The sequence below is a fragment of the Periplaneta americana genome, chromosome 8, assembly GCF_040183065.1.
Source record: "Periplaneta americana isolate PAMFEO1 chromosome 8, P.americana_PAMFEO1_priV1, whole genome shotgun sequence".
NCBI classification, from domain to species: Eukaryota; Metazoa; Arthropoda; class Insecta; order Blattodea; family Blattidae; genus Periplaneta; species Periplaneta americana.
The window spans coordinates 69493791-69513102 of NC_091124.1; the positions used below are offsets into that span (position 1 = coordinate 69493791).

Below are 19312 nucleotides of genomic sequence, written 5' to 3' on the forward strand. Positions count from 1 at the left end.
TGCAACTGTAATCAAGGTTGGCAATGAAGAATGTCCAATCAATAAGTGGAAGAAATTTACAAAAAACATGGTGAAATCGACCAGTGCCCTTCCATTCAAGATCTCAGAAGTTAAAAGTCTTTTTTTTCCATCTTATTTAAAGGAGAAGCAAGTTTACGCTTTTACAGCAATCAATATTTACCATATGGACTATGCAAATGAGGAAAGTGTTCCCATAGGGTATCAATACATCACTGGAACTATCAATCCATTAAGAATCATGCATGTAGAAGCATTATTATAGAAACATTTTGGATTGTTCTGGGAAGGAGAAGACCATACACAGATAAACCTGCAAATCCATATGACCGGAATGTGCCAGCAAACGAACAAGATAGAGAAGAAGATGCTGATGACCTTGACACATGCTTTTACCATCTTAAAGATCCCTGTGGACATGTTTGAAGAGTGTTTTTGTTATAGTTTTCGTAAAACCTTGCAATTATTCTAATAATTTACTAAAAGACTTCCAGTTCTTTATGTTGTTTTGTAACTATTTTGGGAATAGTGCTGTTAAAAAATAGAATAAAACTATTTTCAAATCTTTATTTTAACGAAATCATGTTCAAAAACATAATTAGATCCAGTATATTGTAAAATTAGAGTAACGAGTTTCAAAATAAATTCATCAAAATGGGATAACAAAATTTAAATTTTCTTACAAAACAAATATTTGGACACTATGATTTGAATAAACATGGTAGGCATGTTTACTATTGACGTCTTTATTAATTAGAGCTATTACCACATTTGTATCTTTCTTGTATGAGATATAGGATATTCTTGCACTTTTCTTAAAATTTATTTTCAATAACATAGCCCATTTTGATCTTGGATGCCTTATCTGCACTTAACCACTCAGAACGTCATTGCTCTATAAATGATCATAAGTTTCCCAACATAGCAGCACAATTACAGAGGAAAAATATGACTGATGGATGGTTAAATATTTCCTACTGTTAAGTACTTATAGTGTTTTTGTCCTAACAATGAACGACCGAACACCACAAGTGCCTGTAACTCAGTACAAAGGATGGATTGAGGATTGTGTAGAATTCGAACCGCTTCTATTTCTACGTTCATGGGTGTAATTCATGTTGCCATGATCTAGTCAGCACTCCTGGATTGGTGCTGGATTTCTTTCCACTCTGGTCAGGTAAGGGGTGAATAAAAAGTATGAAACACTGTTTGTAGCTTTCCTATTTTTAATTTTTATGAAGAAATTCTGACTGATGCTTATGAATTAGATATGTTTTACTTGCCAAGGTTACCAGCAACTCGCAAAAACTGGAGGACCAGGATTTCGTTTTTTTGTTAATCTCCCCTAGGAGAACTGGCTTCTCTGTGCCTCTGTGAAATCATTAGAACAACATTAAATGGAAAACGTAGACAAGACCCTGTTACGTCTCTAAAAAATACTCTTTGTACCGACACTTTCGTAATGCAGTGAATCATGGACTGTGGTAAGAAAAGAAGAAATTAAAATGGAAATTTCTTCGGAGTGTGTAATGTACAAAAAAATGGATAAAATAAGAAATGAAAATATAAGAGAATCTCTAAATATTTATTTAAATAAATGATAAAATCAAAGAAAATAGACTAAAATGGAAACAATACATTGACCAAATGGAGAAAGGTTTGTCTAAACAAATAACAGTAGGTACATTTATATAAACCAAAAGCGAGAAGGAATATCAGTAGGCACACCTGTTAGAAGATAAACTGATGCCTAAACAGGTTGTCAAGCTTGTATTTAAAATAATGATGAAGAAGAAGAAACTCTGTATATAAAAGTGAAGAAAGTATGTTTAACATGTTTTCAAAAACTATGTTGTTCAATTATAGTGTGTGCGAAGGAGTTTTTTTTAACTTGTACCATACAGTACACTTACTATTTCCCAATTTTGGATTCTTCAGGTCTCAAATTGTAGAAAATCATGTGTGTGTGTGTGTGTATATATATATATATATATATATATATATATATATATATATATATATATATTGCCTTTTTTAAACTATTATGTTAAAATTTCCTCAAAATTATAATCTCAATGGTCCACACCTGTGGAGTAATGGTCAGCGAGTGTGGCCGCAAAACCAGGTGGCCCGGGTTCGAATCCTGATCGGGACAAGTTACCTGGTTGAGGTTTTTTCCGGGATTTTCCCTCAACCCAATACGAGAAAATGCTGGGTAACTTTCGGTGCTGGACCCGGACTCATTTCACCGGCATTATCACCTTTTCATTCAGACGCTAAATAACCTGAGATGTTGATACAGCGTCGTAAAATAACCCAATAAAAAAATCTCAATGCAGACCTACAGGTAGCCATCTAACAGCTAATTTCGTAATAAGAAATCATAGTGATTCAGCACGGAATTGGGACGTGTGTATTAAATAAATGTGTGATTGTTAACATTTTTCATTTTGATTACTTTTTAATAACATTATCTTTAGTTTACTATTCTCAGAGATTGGTGTAACTTCTCAGCGTGTGTAATCTGGCAACACTGTCGCGGGATTGCGAGATATTGTGTCATCTTGTTGAAAGCGCGCGAAAATGCAAAGACAAATTACGTAAGTAGTAAGTTAATTTATTTTTATTAATATGCGAAGATAAAAATTAACAATGAATTGCTTTAATGTTAATTCGATAAATGCCTTGCAGAAAGTATTTGAAAAATATTTTTGTACTTTGTTTGAGAAAGTTTTATGAAAGAACAATGTTTGTTGAGGTTATGTAAGTAAATTTGATTTATCCAACAGGTCTTTCTTTAAGAGCGCACCCGAAAAATCAGAAAGGGTAAATGGAAATGAATCGACAAAAATTGAAAGTGGGTATGTTGTTTGTTAAATTGTGGATACGGTAGTATGTTTCACTTGCCGTGGTTGTGATATCACTATGATTAAATCTTGTAAACCAAGGAATGTTTGGTTTTTCTTTACATCTGTCGTTAATCATAGATATAGAAGTAATGCACTACCTATTTGTGGTAAGGCAGCAATTACAAGATGTTTGACCGCATCAAATAACATTTGGTTGTATTTAAAACCAGTGAACGTATGTTTATCTTGCTGCCCACCTAGCAATCCAGATGGATCAGAAGCAGTCAGAAAGGACTCTCCAGTTAAAGTGACACCCTCGACAAAGAAAAAGAGGCGTAGAGTTCTGAGTGACAGTGATGAAGATGAGGGAACTTCCGCAAGGTTTGTATTATAATGTTACTGTCATTGATAAAAAGCAAAAATCATTGTCTAATTCTAATTACCGTAGGCCTATAAGTTCTGCACTGTAAAAAGTGGGAGGTAGGTCTAATTCTCCAGATTAACTCTAGGCCTACCACGGAGACACTTTTTTTTTTTATAAAGCTTTCAATTTGCCGACAGGTCTAGGATGAATTTCTAGTATTGTACATGGTTCTTTTCTCCAGTTATTAATTCTGAATCTCTTGCGGAAGTGGTACAGTTAATCTGGAGAATTACCAAGATATTTATCTGTATATCTTTATAGTCCTGGACGAATTTCTAGTATTGCGTTCTTAATGTTACCATATCGTTGGCTAAGAAGCGATACTTTGTATCTACAAAAAATGGCCATTTGGTGTAACTACATTATTAGGAATAACTACGTTATTATTATATTTACAAAATTGGACAGTTAACTAATATTTTGTCCAGAAATATATGTAAAAAGTTGTCTATTTTGAGAGAAATTAGTTTTTAAAACAGTTTCCTGACCCAACTGCAAGTTCACATATATGATATATCACTTCTTAGCCATCGATATGTACAATAAGAATGAATAATTATATAGTCTGCTGCCCTAGTAATTCTTCTTGGACCTTCCACGTGCTACGTTGGTAACATTGTGATATCTTCTTGGGTAGGGAAACGTGAGTGAGTCTTGTGAGAGTGGTACAGTTAATTGGGTAAAGATAAAGTCAACCCCATGACAGGCCAAATTGGTCCAGAGGGTGGCGAGAGGTTAAGACTCTCGTCTTTACAGACAATCAGCATTTAATAACAGTAGGGATGTCAGTCCTATGTGCCTGCCGCCTTTACCCCCTAGGAAATGCCCCTGGTACTTATTCCTGTTAGAGGCTTAAGTGGGCTCCAGGATGAAAGTGCGGCCGGAAGGATTAGATCAATGGAAAAATCCATGACCCCCATCAAGAATCGAACCCACTACCTTTCAGCTTGTAGTGTTATGCCCTAACCGCGACACTACTGTGCACCCCAACAGTTAATTGGGAGAATTACAAAAGTAAAATTAGCATTGATTCGAAAGTCATGCACAAGACCTGCCTGTCTATTTGAGTTGCGGAGATATTGAGAATTAAAAAGTTTAAATAGGCCTACAGTAATGTTATATTGGGTAAACTTTACTTACTGTCAGTCATTGTCGGTTTCTTATAAGACTTTCTCACACAACTTTCCAACAATTAAATTTGCTATATATCGACCCATGGAATCCTCATTTTGTCTATAGAAGTCCATACATCCGAGTTTCCTAGTTCCTCTCGAATTTCATCTAAAGCCTGCAGCATTTATACAGCTTTATTATTTAGACTAGCAATTATACATTAGACTATCTACTGAAATAGTTTTAGCTCCTTGTATCACTATTAGATTATTATTTACTTGTTCTCAGATAACAATGGAAATTAAAAATGAGATAATATATTATTTAAATTTTCCATACCTTTGCATATGACCTTGGTAGATAATTTATTTTCGCAAGGTCGATGGATCTGGAACATTATTTTTTGTGTATTTCTCTAGAAATACTTTTAATCCAGGATTTGCTAACTTTTCGAAAGGTATATTTGCTCCTACAAAAGCATAACTTAACACAAAACCATAAAGAATGCATTTGGTGCTTGTTGAGGTGGTGCATTGACAAATGATTGTATGCACCATGTTTTGGTTAGTTGCCTCTGTTTCATCTTTGCTATATGTGAAGCTGAAGCGGTATGTTGGTCAACTTGAAATTTTTTTGAACACTGAATCTGCAAGTAAAATATAAATCAATATTTTGTTAATGATTTATTATTTTTCTTTTTAATGCCGTGATGATCTAGAACTAGTGATTATCAGATGAACTGACTGGCCTGCACACCAGACACTGACCAAATACACAAATTCACATGCAATATGTTCAAAGTGGACGGAAATAATATTTTCTAAAATAGGTCTATATTATCCTAAATATTTAATTTGTAGTAAAAATATTAATACTTACATCTTTATTGCAACAATCACAATAAATTACTTCACCATTTGTTCTAAGATATTCTTTTCCCTTGATCCACTGTGCCACAAGATCTCTTCTCAAACATTTAATCGGGGGCATTACAGCACTTCATAGATCACCACAGAACACAAATACAGTAGCTAATTCACAGAACACCTGTACATGTAGCCTACTACAGACCTTCTACCTATCTACCTTTCCAAATTAAAAGCATGTTAGGGGAAGCATGTTAGTGCTATTGTCGCCAAACTACAAAGTATGGGAGGGAGCAGAAGAGGCATCCTTCTAATAATAATTTTAGCCTCAGGGTAAGACTTGTATAGATCAGGAGTTGCGGGTGTGGAATTCCAGTGTGACAATACAATGAGAGGATTAGCTGGTAAAGTTCAAAGTCCTCAAGTAGAAACCGTGCAAACCATTAGCATTTCGCTTATATTTTTCAGTACATACACTCAAATATTGTAAGCTCAGAAATACTAAACTTTACAAGGCAACATTTATAAAATGCAGTTTGATGTGATTTAACATAAAATTTGCAATAAAACTATAAAAATGAACGTGATATGCAACATAAACCTCAAAATATGCATTATTAAACCTAAAATCTAAAATTATGCATGAATTTATCCCTGAAAAGGCCAAAACATGCAAATATGCACGGAAAAAGTATACATATTTCGAATCACTAAGCCATGAAATGGATATTTACAAAGTTTGAGAACTGTAGCAAGCTTATATAAAAAACATGCATTTGAATTGAAGTCCTGTCTCTACTTATCACTAATTCCACTAATGCCAGATAACTGTGCAGTTGATTCAGTGTCATTAAATACCTAATAAAAAATTATTCATTGTTCTATATACACTTTTAACACTTACATAATCACCAACTAACTTTGTAACTTCTTTACTGTGTTAATGTTAGAAATTTTACATGGCTGACTAGTTTCGAAGTAACTAGGCTTTGGACAATGAAGAAAACCACTTCGAAACTAGGCAGCCAGGTAAAATTCCTCATATTAACACACTGAAGAAGTTACAAAGTTAATCAGTGAAAAAAATTACCTTTGTTCATCAGATAGTTGCCTCTGTGGTCTCATGATACATTTTTCTACAGAGTCATCTGTGTGCAAAGCAGGAAAACCAATAACTTATTGAAGGAACCGGCTAATAATTTTTTCCTGAAGGCCTTCGGTTAGAGATAGGATTCTTTTTTATGACATCCTTTATCTCTTCTTTCCATCTGAAGACTAGGATTTCTTATTATCACCAGCTTCATGGCTTAGGCCTTGTCAGTCCTGTTCCATCTCCAGAGATCTTCATCTTTTCCTCAGGCTTCCAAGTGATTTCTGGCCTCTAGACTTGTAGGCTAAAGCTCTTTTATCCCCTCCTTGAAAAATCCATCCCTTTAGCCAAGTTTGAACCTGAGTACTTCGAATCTAATAGCAATCATCGGATCACTGAGGATGACTCACTCATTCACACATACGTATTATTCCTCCTGGATTGGCTTAATGTGTTCAACTTAGTCATAGCCTCCATGGACTACCTGGATCTTTATTTCCTCTGAGTTGATAGTAAGATGTTTGTTTTGAGATTCTATCTTTTTTTTACTTGGTCATTTAACGACGCTGTATCAACTACTGGGTTATTTAGCGTTGATGGAATTGATTAAAGCGAGATGAGGCTGAGGATTTACTTTACGGTTGGGGAAAACCTCGGAGAAAACACAACCAGGTAATCACCCCTAGCAGGAATTGAACCCATGCCCGAGCACAACTCCAGATCAGCGGGCAAACATGCTATTGCCTGAACTACTCCAGTGGCTTCTATCATTGTTAAATATCATCATCAGCAGCAGCAGCAGTTTTGACTATATGGTGTCTCTTTATCTTTCTTAACCCTCAACTGGTATCTATGGGTCAATATAGACCCATATTGCTTGATATCGTAATGTACACTTAAAAAGCGATACCAGTTGAGGGTTAAGAATTTCCCCTATTTTCTTTTTTCCGGGTAATCTTCATTTCCTGTCCTTGAATCTCAATGTCCCATTCCACATCATCCCTCCAGCACATCATTGGTCTTTCCACTTCTTGTTAGCTCTCTGGCCTGGCAACAGCACTTTATCAATTGTTTGATCAACATTCAGTTGCAGCTTGTGTCTAGCCCAATGTATCCTGTTGATTCTAATGTACAGGGCAAGTTAAATCTAAGGGGCTGACATTCGTGCTGTTCTTGCCATCTAACGACACTACTCGTACAGTGTGGCCAGTGATATGTTGCATAACTAGCGAATTATTCAGTTAAGGAAATGAAGATAATATCTGAATTTCAGAGCAGTTGCTTGTCTTCTTCTGTATAGACAGCTACTAAAGCACTGAGGCATGAATGGCCCATTGTGCGCCCCATAAACTAGAAATCAACATAAAGAGATCAGAGAGCAGTTGTTCAAAATGTCCTCCATTACTTTCTATACACATGGCACAGCAATGTATGTATGAAGTTCTTGAATGCTTGCTGGAGCTCATCGCCATGTACAACTTTTTTTCTTATCGAGACAGGAACCTGTTTGTTATCACTTACGAAATATTTTAACAACACATTTCGATGGTTTTGGTAACCTTTGAAAAGTGCTGCCGAAACTTATGTAGGCCTAAACACACCTTGTGTGACTTCTTCAGTACATATGTTTCAACAACAAGAAAATGCGTTGCTGTATTGTGTATCTAACCTTGTCTATACACATTTCTCAATATAGTTCAGACAATTAACTAACTGAGATTGACAATGTAAAGTGCGAACATGGTGTGATTGAGAATGTAAAGTTCGAACGTGGTGCAACAATTGGTAAAGAAAACCCACATATTGTGCCCTGGCTGACCTTAAAGTAAATGTAAGGTGTTGACTTTCTTACCAAGCTGTGAGATTGCTGTGTGGCAATTAGTGTGTTGAGTTCTCCTGACCTCATATATAGTGTCCCAAAACTTCATACATTGCTGCGACATGTGTAGAGAACATAATGGCAATTAGTGTGTTGAGTTCTCCTGACCTCATATATAGTGTCCCAAAACTTCATACATTGCTGCGACATGTGTAGAGAACATAATGGCAATTAGTGTGTTGAGTTCTCCTGACCTCATATATAGTGTCCCAAAACTTCATACATTGCTGCGACATGTGTAGAGAACATAATGGCAATTAGTGTGTTGAGTTCTCCTGACCTCATATATAGTGTCCCAAAACTTCATACATTGCTGCGACATGTGTAGAGAACATAATGGCAATTAGTGTGTTGAGTTCTCCTGACCTCATATATAGTGTCCCAAAACTTCATACATTGCTGCGACATGTGTAGAGAACATAATGGCAATTAGTGTGTTGAGTTCTCCTGACCTCATATATAGTGTCCCAAAACTTCATACATTGCTGCGACATGTGTAGAGAACATAATGGCAATTAGTGTGTTGAGTTCTCCTGACCTCATATATAGTGTCCCAAAACTTCATACATTGCTGCGACATGTGTAGAGAACATAATGGAGGACATTTCCGTAAATAAATAATTCGTTAGTTACGCAAAAGAACACTTTCCAGACTATAGTTTCATGAGACGGCAAGAATGTTATCCGTGAGAGCTGGTGATTTGCTTGCTAGACTGTAGCGCTCACCAAGCGATGGCAGGAGTGCTAGTCTCTTAGGTTTGACTCTGTATTTAACCACTTCTAGTGCATGATTATTGATTAATTAATCATTTCTTTTGCCACTCTTTGTTTATTCGTAGCATGTAATTTTTATGTTTATTTTTATATGTTTGGGTTTTATAATAATTATAATACAAGTATACATTCTGAAAGATTAATCATCTTTCATCTTCTTCAGTTCATCACCACCACCAGAGAAGAAAGCATCTGAGTCTCCTTCGAGTCCTGGAAAGAAAAATAAGAAAACTAATGTTTCTCCTAAAGGAGTACCACGAAGAAAAACAGGTGCGTGTATATTGGTAATAAATATACAGGGTGATTCACGAGGAAAGGTAAAAAATTTAAGATGTGAGTTCTGAAGTCATTCTGAGTCAAAAAGTTCATATGAATATAGGTCTGTTTTCGAATGGTTACGGAGATATGGCTCTTTGATTTCACAAAAACTTCTGAGATTCCATTGTACTAACTCGCATTTAGAACAGATAACAGACAAATTTAAAGTTTATAGTCACGTATGCATACATACCTAATATTCTAGATGTCGGGGTCGATGTTTCCATACATTTTCAAAGATACCTCCTTCTGCTTCAATGCACTGTTGCGCTTGGGCGTGAATTGCATTCATTGCTCGGGAGAGTAGCACATAGCTGTTCTTTATGCCACATCCAAAATACGGTCGATTAGTGCCTCTTTCGTTTCCCCCTCCCTTTGCTATACCAAGTCTTTCATTCAACCCCATAGACAGTAAGTACTCTTCGATATGGCACCCTTCTGTTCGGAAGGCTTCATTCATATTCAGCGACAGCACGCAAGGAACTTTCATCGCACAAACCATAAACATATACAATATCGGCGTATTCTGTAGTCGAAAATTTACAAGGCATCTTGAAAAACACAACTTAACACTTCCGATAACTGCTGTGAATTGATGATAGTGTAGGCTATTTGTGTTATCTGTGGGTTCTGTGTCATTACATCAGACAAGAGCAGGCAATTGGACATTTGTAATGCCCCACCACCCAGTTTGTTTCTCTTATCTCCATCGCTCACAATGCAGATTCCAATGTTACGTCATTTATTGCGATCTTGACCTCGTCTCATGTCAGCAGCATATGGTAACGTCTGATTCACATTGGGGCGAGACTTTTACCAAAAGAAATGCATCTAGCTCTGCCATCGTTCGAAAACAGACCTATGTTCATATGAACTTTTTCATTCAAAATGATCTAAGATATTGTATCCTAAATTTTTTACCTTTCCTCGTGAATCACCCTCTATATAATCAAGTCTGAAGAGACATTCAGATTTGTTATATAATTATGATTAGGGTCATTCCACAGTAACTCATGTTACAATCAGACACATTTTTAAACTTATTAGATAAATTTGTGTCCTTCACAAGCTTCAGTATTATTATGTGGTTAAAATACAATTTTATTGTTGCATGGAGATAGTGGTTGTACTTTCGAATCACGCCTAGAACTTGAGTTTGGTGTATTTGTGTTTTTTAATAATAATTCCTAAAAGAAAGAGAAGGCATACATACTGGTAACTGATCATTTGAGAGATTTGATATATGTGCAGTTTCCTCAGGAATGAAAGAAGGTAAGTTGACAATGACTATGTATGAAGAGAGTTACATTGTTTATTTCTTCATATATTCCACATGGACAGAATTATACTATGTTGGGAGACAAGTAAGATCAGAATTTAAAACATTTTAATAGATAGATTTCTAGTAGTTGGCATATAATATACTCTTCAGTATTTGATCACCACGAGCTAGTGATTGGTCACTGCATTTTCTTAATAGCTAAATTTAAGGTTTTGAATCTTAATAATCGAAAACCTCCTCGGAATAAGGATGTAACCAACAACACTGTAATTCTTGTTTCAGGGGAAGGGAAAATATTTTCAGGGGCATATTTAATTAGGCTTATGTTTACTATCACAACCATTTGACTGAACAAGGATACAAGTTTATTCAGCCATTGAACACAATAATTTATTGTCATAAATAAATGCTTTAAAATTACTTTTTCCCCTTACTTCACATATTTGAAGAATCTGATGTTACATCCTTGAATTATTTTATGAAGATGAACTGCTAAAAATCATCTTTGTTTTCAGTCTGAATGCAGCAATTACATACTTCTGAATTATGTTTTCAGTTCTCATTTATATTTTTCCAGGTTTTATAAGTAGTTTACTACGTTTTCTGTTCTGATTTAAGCTTGTATTTTGATCTCTTTAATAATGCGGTTTTCATTGCAAAGTGTGACACTTTATTGCTGAAATTGTCCCTTTCTTACCAGGCAGTCTGTTTAAACGTTCTGCAAAAGATTTATAAGTGATCAGTCTTCATAATGTATCCAGCTGTTTGCTGACAACATAAAGTCCACTATAGTCCACTGTAGTCTATTCAGTTGTTGTTTTTCACGAGAAATGAGGGGTATTTTGATCGGTGTTCATTATAGATGGCTGTTGCTAGTAGTCAGAGGTGGGGTGTAGTCAATATATACTGCAGGGCTGTGTCTTCTGCAACTGGTACTGATGATTTTAATTTACTTCTTTTGTGGTTTATGGATGGACAGTATAGAAGAATGTGTTCCAGATCTTCATCATGATTATTACATCACAGACAAGTAGGATTATTGGAAATGTGAAATCGGTGTAGGTGTAGTACCCTCTCGTGGGTACTCACCTTGTCGTGGTGAGGGGGCTTAAACTTGTTGTTTAAGCTAACACGTAACAAAAAGGTACCCACATATGCTGCATTACCACCAATGCAGTCCCACTATATTTTTCACTGTTTATATTCATGGAGTCCCTCAGTGTAAAATTCTCCAGAGATAAAATAGTCCCTCAATCGGATCTCCAGGTAGGGACTGCACTGAGAGATGCCAAGAATTGTACTAAAGTACTTATTTGAAACACCAAAAGTCACACCGTCCAGTGAATCAGAGCCAAATTTAATATTGAAAAGAACCATATAATGAGACAAAGAGGCAAATATAATACCAAAAGGATTGAAGTATGGTGTGAGTCCAATGCAGAAGCAAAATTCGTTCTCTATAATATAAAAAATGAGGCTAAAAAGAATAAATTCCATGTCTCATTGGGTAGTACATTTAAAGACCGAGAATTAAAATGAAAAGGCAACAGTAACGAAAAAGATATAGACACTAAAAATTTAGAATGGAACTCTAAGTCTTTAAGAAACAAAATGGATTTATTAAAGCAAGAAGTCCAGGACAAAAAGCCTTCTTTAATATGCATACAAGAATCTTTTCAGATTGCTGGTATTTTAAAATTTTACAAATTTGCTGACTACAAAATTTTTAATCTGTTTCGTGAAGATAGAGGGGGTGGAGGTGTTGTTACCATGCTCCACAATTCCATTCATGTAATTGAATCTAAACAACAATTTAAAGGCCAAATTGAATACATTAGGACAAAATTATTACTTCAAAATAATATTTCATTTTCACTTGTCAATGTATATATACCTCCAGCCCTAAACCTAGTAATAAATTTATAAGTGATGTCATCCATCGAAAGTTTGTCTTGGTGACAGCTGTTAATTTCTTAAATAAATCATTTTTTAATTTCTGTTGTATTATTTATTTATAAAATTTGTTTGTAAACGATTGTAAAAGTTACCAGTATGGACATTGTAGGAGCAGTTCATCTAGTGGTTTCTTTTTTATTGATGTTTAATTCTCACTTACGATAATGAACACATTCAAATTTTAATGAATTTGAGTGTTGTATCAGATGTGTGAAACCCAATAATAGTCTTACATGCTCTATTGTTATTGCTTTCACTTTCTATGTTGTTAATTCAGTTGTTCAGTTTTGGAAAAAAAGTTATCTTATGGAGCCTTGTTAACTTGCTAAACCATACTTTGTATCAACTCTGGAAATGTGATCTCATTGCACGTTGAGAGAGCAGATTATATATATTACTGTATAACTGTATAATATTTGGTTATGGTTACAGCTCCAGCACCAGATAGAGGAGCAAAGGAGCTTCTTCCGGGTATTGCCAAAGTAATTGAAGCAAATAAGGCATCCCAGACTCAAACCAAGGATGATGAAGATGTCAGAGACAAAGATACAACTCATGAAAATCAGGTACAGTTATTTCTTTGTCAATGTTGCATTATTATGATTTTAACTTTGTTAAAATAGTATAGACTAAAAATGTTTTGGATCACACAAACTGCTTCACCTATCAACAAGGCATCAGTGGATATGGGTTTCTTTAAAATGCTAATATAAGTTTCCAGAGTAATTTCTGAAAATGTGTATTTTCCTGAATCACACTCTATGTTTTTAGAACTCGTCTTACGAACTTATTTTCTTGGTGACTCTTGTCACTGAATTTCCTAGATCCTCTTTAGATCGTATATGTCTATATTTTTGTGGTACCTCAATTCATGTAAAACTTCTACCTCGGGACTAGGAGAGATGGCAGTGTACAACTTCTAATCACTAGATTGTATAACAATATACCTGGGTTAAATCCCAAATATCTCCGCATTGCATATGAAGAGAAGGCATATGTCACTGTTGATAGTGATTCGGCTGTCGGATGGGGACATTAAGCCTGGCGGCCCCCTTGGTGCTATTCGACAGGAGTAGGCTATGTGCTGGCACCGGGTTTCCCCTTCTCCCTTCCTCATCTTCATCATCATCACTCATTCCAGACACTACACTACGAACACTAACAAATACATTCACCCTAGTGCACGACATAACTCTCCACAGATACACATCATGTACAGTGTGACCTGCCGAAGTGGTGTACAACTAGAAAATGGGTCACAGTTCTGCCATCTATCCGCATTATGCGGAACCCAAATCACGCAGGTGAAGTGGGTGGGCATTGGGAACACACACACACACACACACACACACACACACACACACACACACACACACACACACACACACACACACACAATTCACAGCCTAAGATATAAAGGATATCATCACGTGTAACAATTTTTGCTAGAATTGGACTCTAAAAGCTATTACTCTTGTATTCTTTGAGGATATTCCGAAATTTTAAATTATTATTATTTAACTTATGGACCATCTGATTATCTGTAAATAAAAGTATTGTAAAATATAGACCCATTTTATCTTTTTTAAGTTCGTCTGTAAATTCTGTGTCACATCTGTATAGCTTTGTCGGTGCAGAAGTTACAAAGTGTAGAAGAATGAGGGAATCCATGCCTTATTCTGTGATTAATTTCAGTGATCATATTTATCCAACTTTTGTAATGTTGAAAAGGAAGAAGCTATCTAGAGTTTTACTAGATGTTGTAGTAATCCTCTATCTCTTAAAATCTAAAACTGATATACAATAAATTTGTTCACTTCATTGAACACTAATCTAAAAATGCAAAATATATAGGCAAGTTGAACTTTCGGTTTTTATTTCAAATTAACCGAACTGAAATAAGGAAAAGATTTATCCATATTTTGACATATACTGGGTGATTATAAAGGGGTTGTAGACAAGCAATTTGAGGTAGAGAACTCAGGGTCGCTGAGGAAAAATATCTGAGTCACCAGTTGTCAAAGTTGTTTACATTTGATACTCGTAACCCAATATTAAAATGAAACAGGAGTATGGAATGGTATGGGATGGTTTCGGACCTTACTAGGGATTGGATGACGCAAAACTATACAGAATTAATCAACTGTTTTTTCAAAATTAACTTTTACAGAATCTGTAAAATTGCCGGCAAATAATGAGACAGTGCTTCACTACACTGCTTTTGTTTCATCCTAATTTGTTACTTGTTTTGTCTATGGACAAAATAACTAGAGCTGACTTTTTAATGTTACAACAGCATGTTTAACTTTACATTCCTTAAGTTAAAAAAAAGTACCTGCTGAAGTTTGAATGTTTGATCTCATCTTCTGACAGAAACCATCTACAATGTTTACCGATTGTGGCACAGAGACATAGAATATTGTATCGAACACATTTTCAAATATACCGCTGTACCACAAGCAGGTTCAATCTGTGGCGTACTAGCCCAAAAATTATTTCACGCCGTTACGAGCAAGTTTGAACCCGCAGACCTCTAGTTGCCTATCTCAAAGTACTTACCTAGACCCCTTCACAACTCCTTGAATTCTGAAACACCCGTATGCCAGTTCCTGACGTCACTGTAAATGTATACCTCAGAAGAGTGCAGGAGAAATTTTGTTACAATGAATTTAATTCGTAGCTATCCTGGATGATCAAGTGATTTTCATTTCTGCTTTAATATACAGTGCTTTCATTTTACAAGAAAACTAGGTTACAGCGGAACCCTGGCATACGCTTTCCTGCGTGTCATGCTTGCACCAGCAAGAAGCATGTTCTGTTATTACTGGGAAATCAAGACATTAACAACTACAGAATAAAATGAGTCCACGAATTTAAATTCTTCTTCTTCCTATCACGTATTAGGTCTGGTGTCCTATTATGGTCTCACTCTATCATTTTAGTGGATCTTGTTCCTAAAGGGCGGTAATTTAGTGCTTGGCATGGTATTCTTGTTCTAGGCATCCTGAGTATACGATGTTTCCATTTCTGTCTATAATTTTTTATTTTCCCTAAAATTGGATCAATATTTAATTCTTTCGAAATATCCACATTTTTCTTCTTGTCTAATCTAGTGTAGCCAGCAGTTCTTTTTAAAAACTTCATTTCATTGGCTGTGTTTCGATGTTCACATTTATGTATAGTCCAAGCTTCACTTCCTTATTCCATATATGAGAACAGATGTCGTCAGTGTTTTATAGACTTTAATTCTTGCATGTTTTCGGACAAGAGAAGGTTCGAAAATGTTATTAATGGTATTCATTGCATAGTTTAAGTAATTCAGTTTTGTAGAAATATCTTTTTCTTGTTCGTAGCTCAAATGATAACCACGAATTTAAATTATATTATTAAAATACATGTATACAGGTTTATTATTCACATTTATTTCAGATACTGTTGAAAATGACCTCCTTGCACAGTAAGACATGTCTCACATCGTTTAAACAAATTATTTGCCACTTTCTGTAATTTCATTTCGAAACGCAAGATTTTGTAGGAATGCAAGAGTCATGATATTTACGAGCAAATTACTGAACGCATCTTCTATAGTTATCTCTTTTTCACGTAACTTTTCACCAAATAAATTTGGTGTTTAACCATATACTTCATTTTCTAATCAATTACTGAATAAACAAGCAACAGTCACACACATGTTCCAGTATAATTTTCAGAAGCAACTAACTGCTGAGATGTTTTGTAGAACTGGCTTCCCACATTGCATTCGGGAGAGCAGAAAGTTGGCCGGCAGCAGAATGATGCGAAGTTTCCTTGTAAAGTGAGAGCACTGTATAAGATTATTGAGTCAAACTTTGTTAAGGGCACTGGATTTATAAGAGTGATAATAATCCTTAGCATTACTTCCTTTGGAAGAGCAATGAATCCCCGGGAGTCCCATTAAGTAGATCTAGGACTTCCAATGGAGTCCTGCCGCTGAATGAGATAGTTCCAAGCAAAATATCGCTGACCATTTCTCACTCCTGTCAAATTACTTCTCCCGTATTATAATGTAATGAATTTGATTTAATGGGTCCTGCTACCACCTACAAAATGGAATTTGCTAAAAAGGGAGAAAGAAACTCATTGTAGTTCCTTAAAATTTAAGAAATATGTGCTTTAAAATGAATCAATCAATCTTCTTAATGTATCCAGCTGTTTGCTGACAACATAAAGTCCACTGTAGTCTATTCAGTTGTTGTTTTTCACGAGAAATGAGGGGTATTTTTATCGGTGTTCATTATAAATGCCTGTTGCTAGTAGCCAAAGTTGTAGTGTAGTCAGTATATACTACAGGGCTGTATCTTCTGCAACTGGTACTGATGATTTTAATTTACTTCTTTTGTGGTTTATGGATGGACAGTATAGAAGAATGTGTTTCAGATCTTCATGATGATTATTACACCACAGACAAGTAGGATTATCAGAAATGTGAAATCGGTATAGGTACAATTGTATGACAATGTGACTTGTTCTGGCTCTTGTTAAAAATGTTTAAACATGTCTGGACAAGTGCTTGTACATTTTCAGGTCATAAAATTACATAGAATTGGAATATATCAGTCCCCTAACTGCCCATTGTGCAACTCAAACCAAGAAATGGATTCGGAACACCTCAAAATCTGTGCTTCAGTGGCTGGTCATGATAATATCTTTGAAAAATATTGGAGTGCAAGAGGTCAAATGACTTTATTGTCAAACGCCTGGCATTCGAAAACAACAACAACAACATTTTCAGGTCATTTGGTTCTTTTGTACAGACAGTAAAATTTTTCCTTTGTCAGAAGAGAGCCAATTGTTGATCCATAGGTTTATAAAATGAGACTTTACTAAAGCAAAAGGACTGGATAGAGATATCACTTGAAGAGGTCTTGGTTGCAAATATGTTGCCTGTTTTGCAACATTATCGACTTTCACGTTTCCAGGTATATCACAATAACTAGGTATCCATTGAAATGTTATTTCCTTTTGGAGTATTTTTAGTTTACTTAGTTGTTTCTGAATTGGAATAATAATGAAAAGTGGGCGAAAAATTTCAATACAGAATAAAAAGAAAAGCTTCTTTTTTATGTATACATCATTCACCCATATGTTCGTCAGTCACCCATATGAAACCAGTTGTGTAGACCAATTTACCGACAAAGTTGTTGCCCAGGGTGTGCCATAGGAGGCTGGTCTACGCTACACCCATGATGAGATGAGATGATATGATGAGCTGGAGCTCCCAGAGAAAACTCCTGTGTTACCTGGACCATAGGGTTGCCCAACTCAAGTTAAATTGGGAGTACACCGGAGATCGAGCCCAGGTCCACAGGATTATAAGTCCAGCGCTCTAGCCACTAGACCACCGTGATGGCATAAAACAAACCTCAAATAAAAAAAAAACATTTTAACAAATTTACTATTCAGGATCTTAGTTGACCATATTGAAGGCATTGAAAACAAAATACCAATCTGCTAACCACGAATTGCATTGTATATTTCAGGAAGCTTCACCCAGTAAGGAGGAAAAAAGTGAAAGTACTAATCATACCTCAGAAAATATGGAGAAAGAGGAGACTGCTGAGGAGTGTCAAAATTTGAAAGAAAATCATGTAAAGGCAGAGGATAAATCAGATGAAATGGACACCAAAGAGATGAATGGAAAAGAATCACCATCAAAGAAACCAGTTCACAGCTTTTTTGGTAAGAATTTTACAATCAATATTTTCCAAGAACGGATATTTCTTTCAAACAGTTTCGTAAGTAGTAAAATCTCATTTTAATGTCCCTGTCCTTGATTTTAAGGAATGATTTCTAAAGTTCGAGAAGCACTCCCATAGAAACATTGTAATTGATTCTGCTTTAAGGAGTCCCACTTAAGGAAAATTCCTCTTTTAAGGATTACATTAGAATGAATTTTCCATTACACAATCTATTGTAGAGAAATTCCGAACCTATTCCAAACTTTTGTGATCTATTTCTGTCGAGATATGGTCACACTTTTGAAATTCAAGGAGAAAATTCAGTACCCATATTTAAAATCATTTAAACAGAAGCCTTTTCACGTTGGAAAGCAGATGGCAACTAACATCTCCATATACTTTGCATTGTGTGATAAGTATAAAACTGAATATGCGGCATCTTTTCTAACATCTTTGCACATGAGCAATTTCACAAGATAAACAGGCATTCATGATTATTTTTAAGATTTTGACAATGCATGAAAATATATCGTTCTCTGCTAAAATTCATTTTGATGTGAGATAGAATAATACAATCCAATTTTCAATTGAATTTACTGACTAGTTTCATATAAAGATTTTTTGTTTTTATTTATCTATTGGCCTAGACTATTTTCATATGTTTATATTTTTAAATTAAATGTAGAACTGTTTGGCTTTCTGACTTGATGGCATTTTTCATTGTATTTAAACATTTAATGATATGTGTGGGTGTTGCTCATTGACCACAACATGCAAAGATTTATATGGTAGAACTGAACTTCACAAAATGTAAATGATTTTGGACATGAAATATTTTCTATATTAGTTCCAATACATTTGTTGTGAACAATCATTTCTGAAATAGAATGTGTAAAGCCTATGCATTGAATCCCCTTTCAGATGAACACTTCCTGCAGATTTTGATAATGGGGACAACTAAACTCTGACGGACAAACAACTACAAATATCAAACTAAAGGCTTAACTGATTTTAAATTCCGATGTT

General features: G+C 35.3%; 1 protein-coding gene across 2 annotated transcripts in view; it reads left to right on the forward strand.

Annotated features, from left to right (window-relative positions):
- The first annotated feature begins 2432 nt into the window (after window positions 1-2432).
- The window catches only part of DNAlig1 (DNA ligase 1), a 58403-nt gene continuing 41523 nt past the window's right edge, over window positions 2433-19312 (forward strand). Inside the window, exons 1-6 of one of the 2 annotated variants that reach the window (XM_069833080.1) lie at window positions 2433-2618; window positions 2808-2879; window positions 3129-3248; window positions 9177-9283; window positions 13002-13135; window positions 18089-18287. In XM_069833080.1, coding sequence (XP_069689181.1) covers window positions 2602-2618; window positions 2808-2879; window positions 3129-3248; window positions 9177-9283; window positions 13002-13135; window positions 18089-18287 — 649 coding nt within the window. In that variant the 5' untranslated portion in view covers window positions 2433-2601. Of the gene's footprint in view, window positions 2619-2807; window positions 3249-9176; window positions 9284-13001; window positions 13136-18088; window positions 18288-19312 lie in introns of those variants that run through there. The other variant, XM_069833079.1, reaches the window with a different exon arrangement.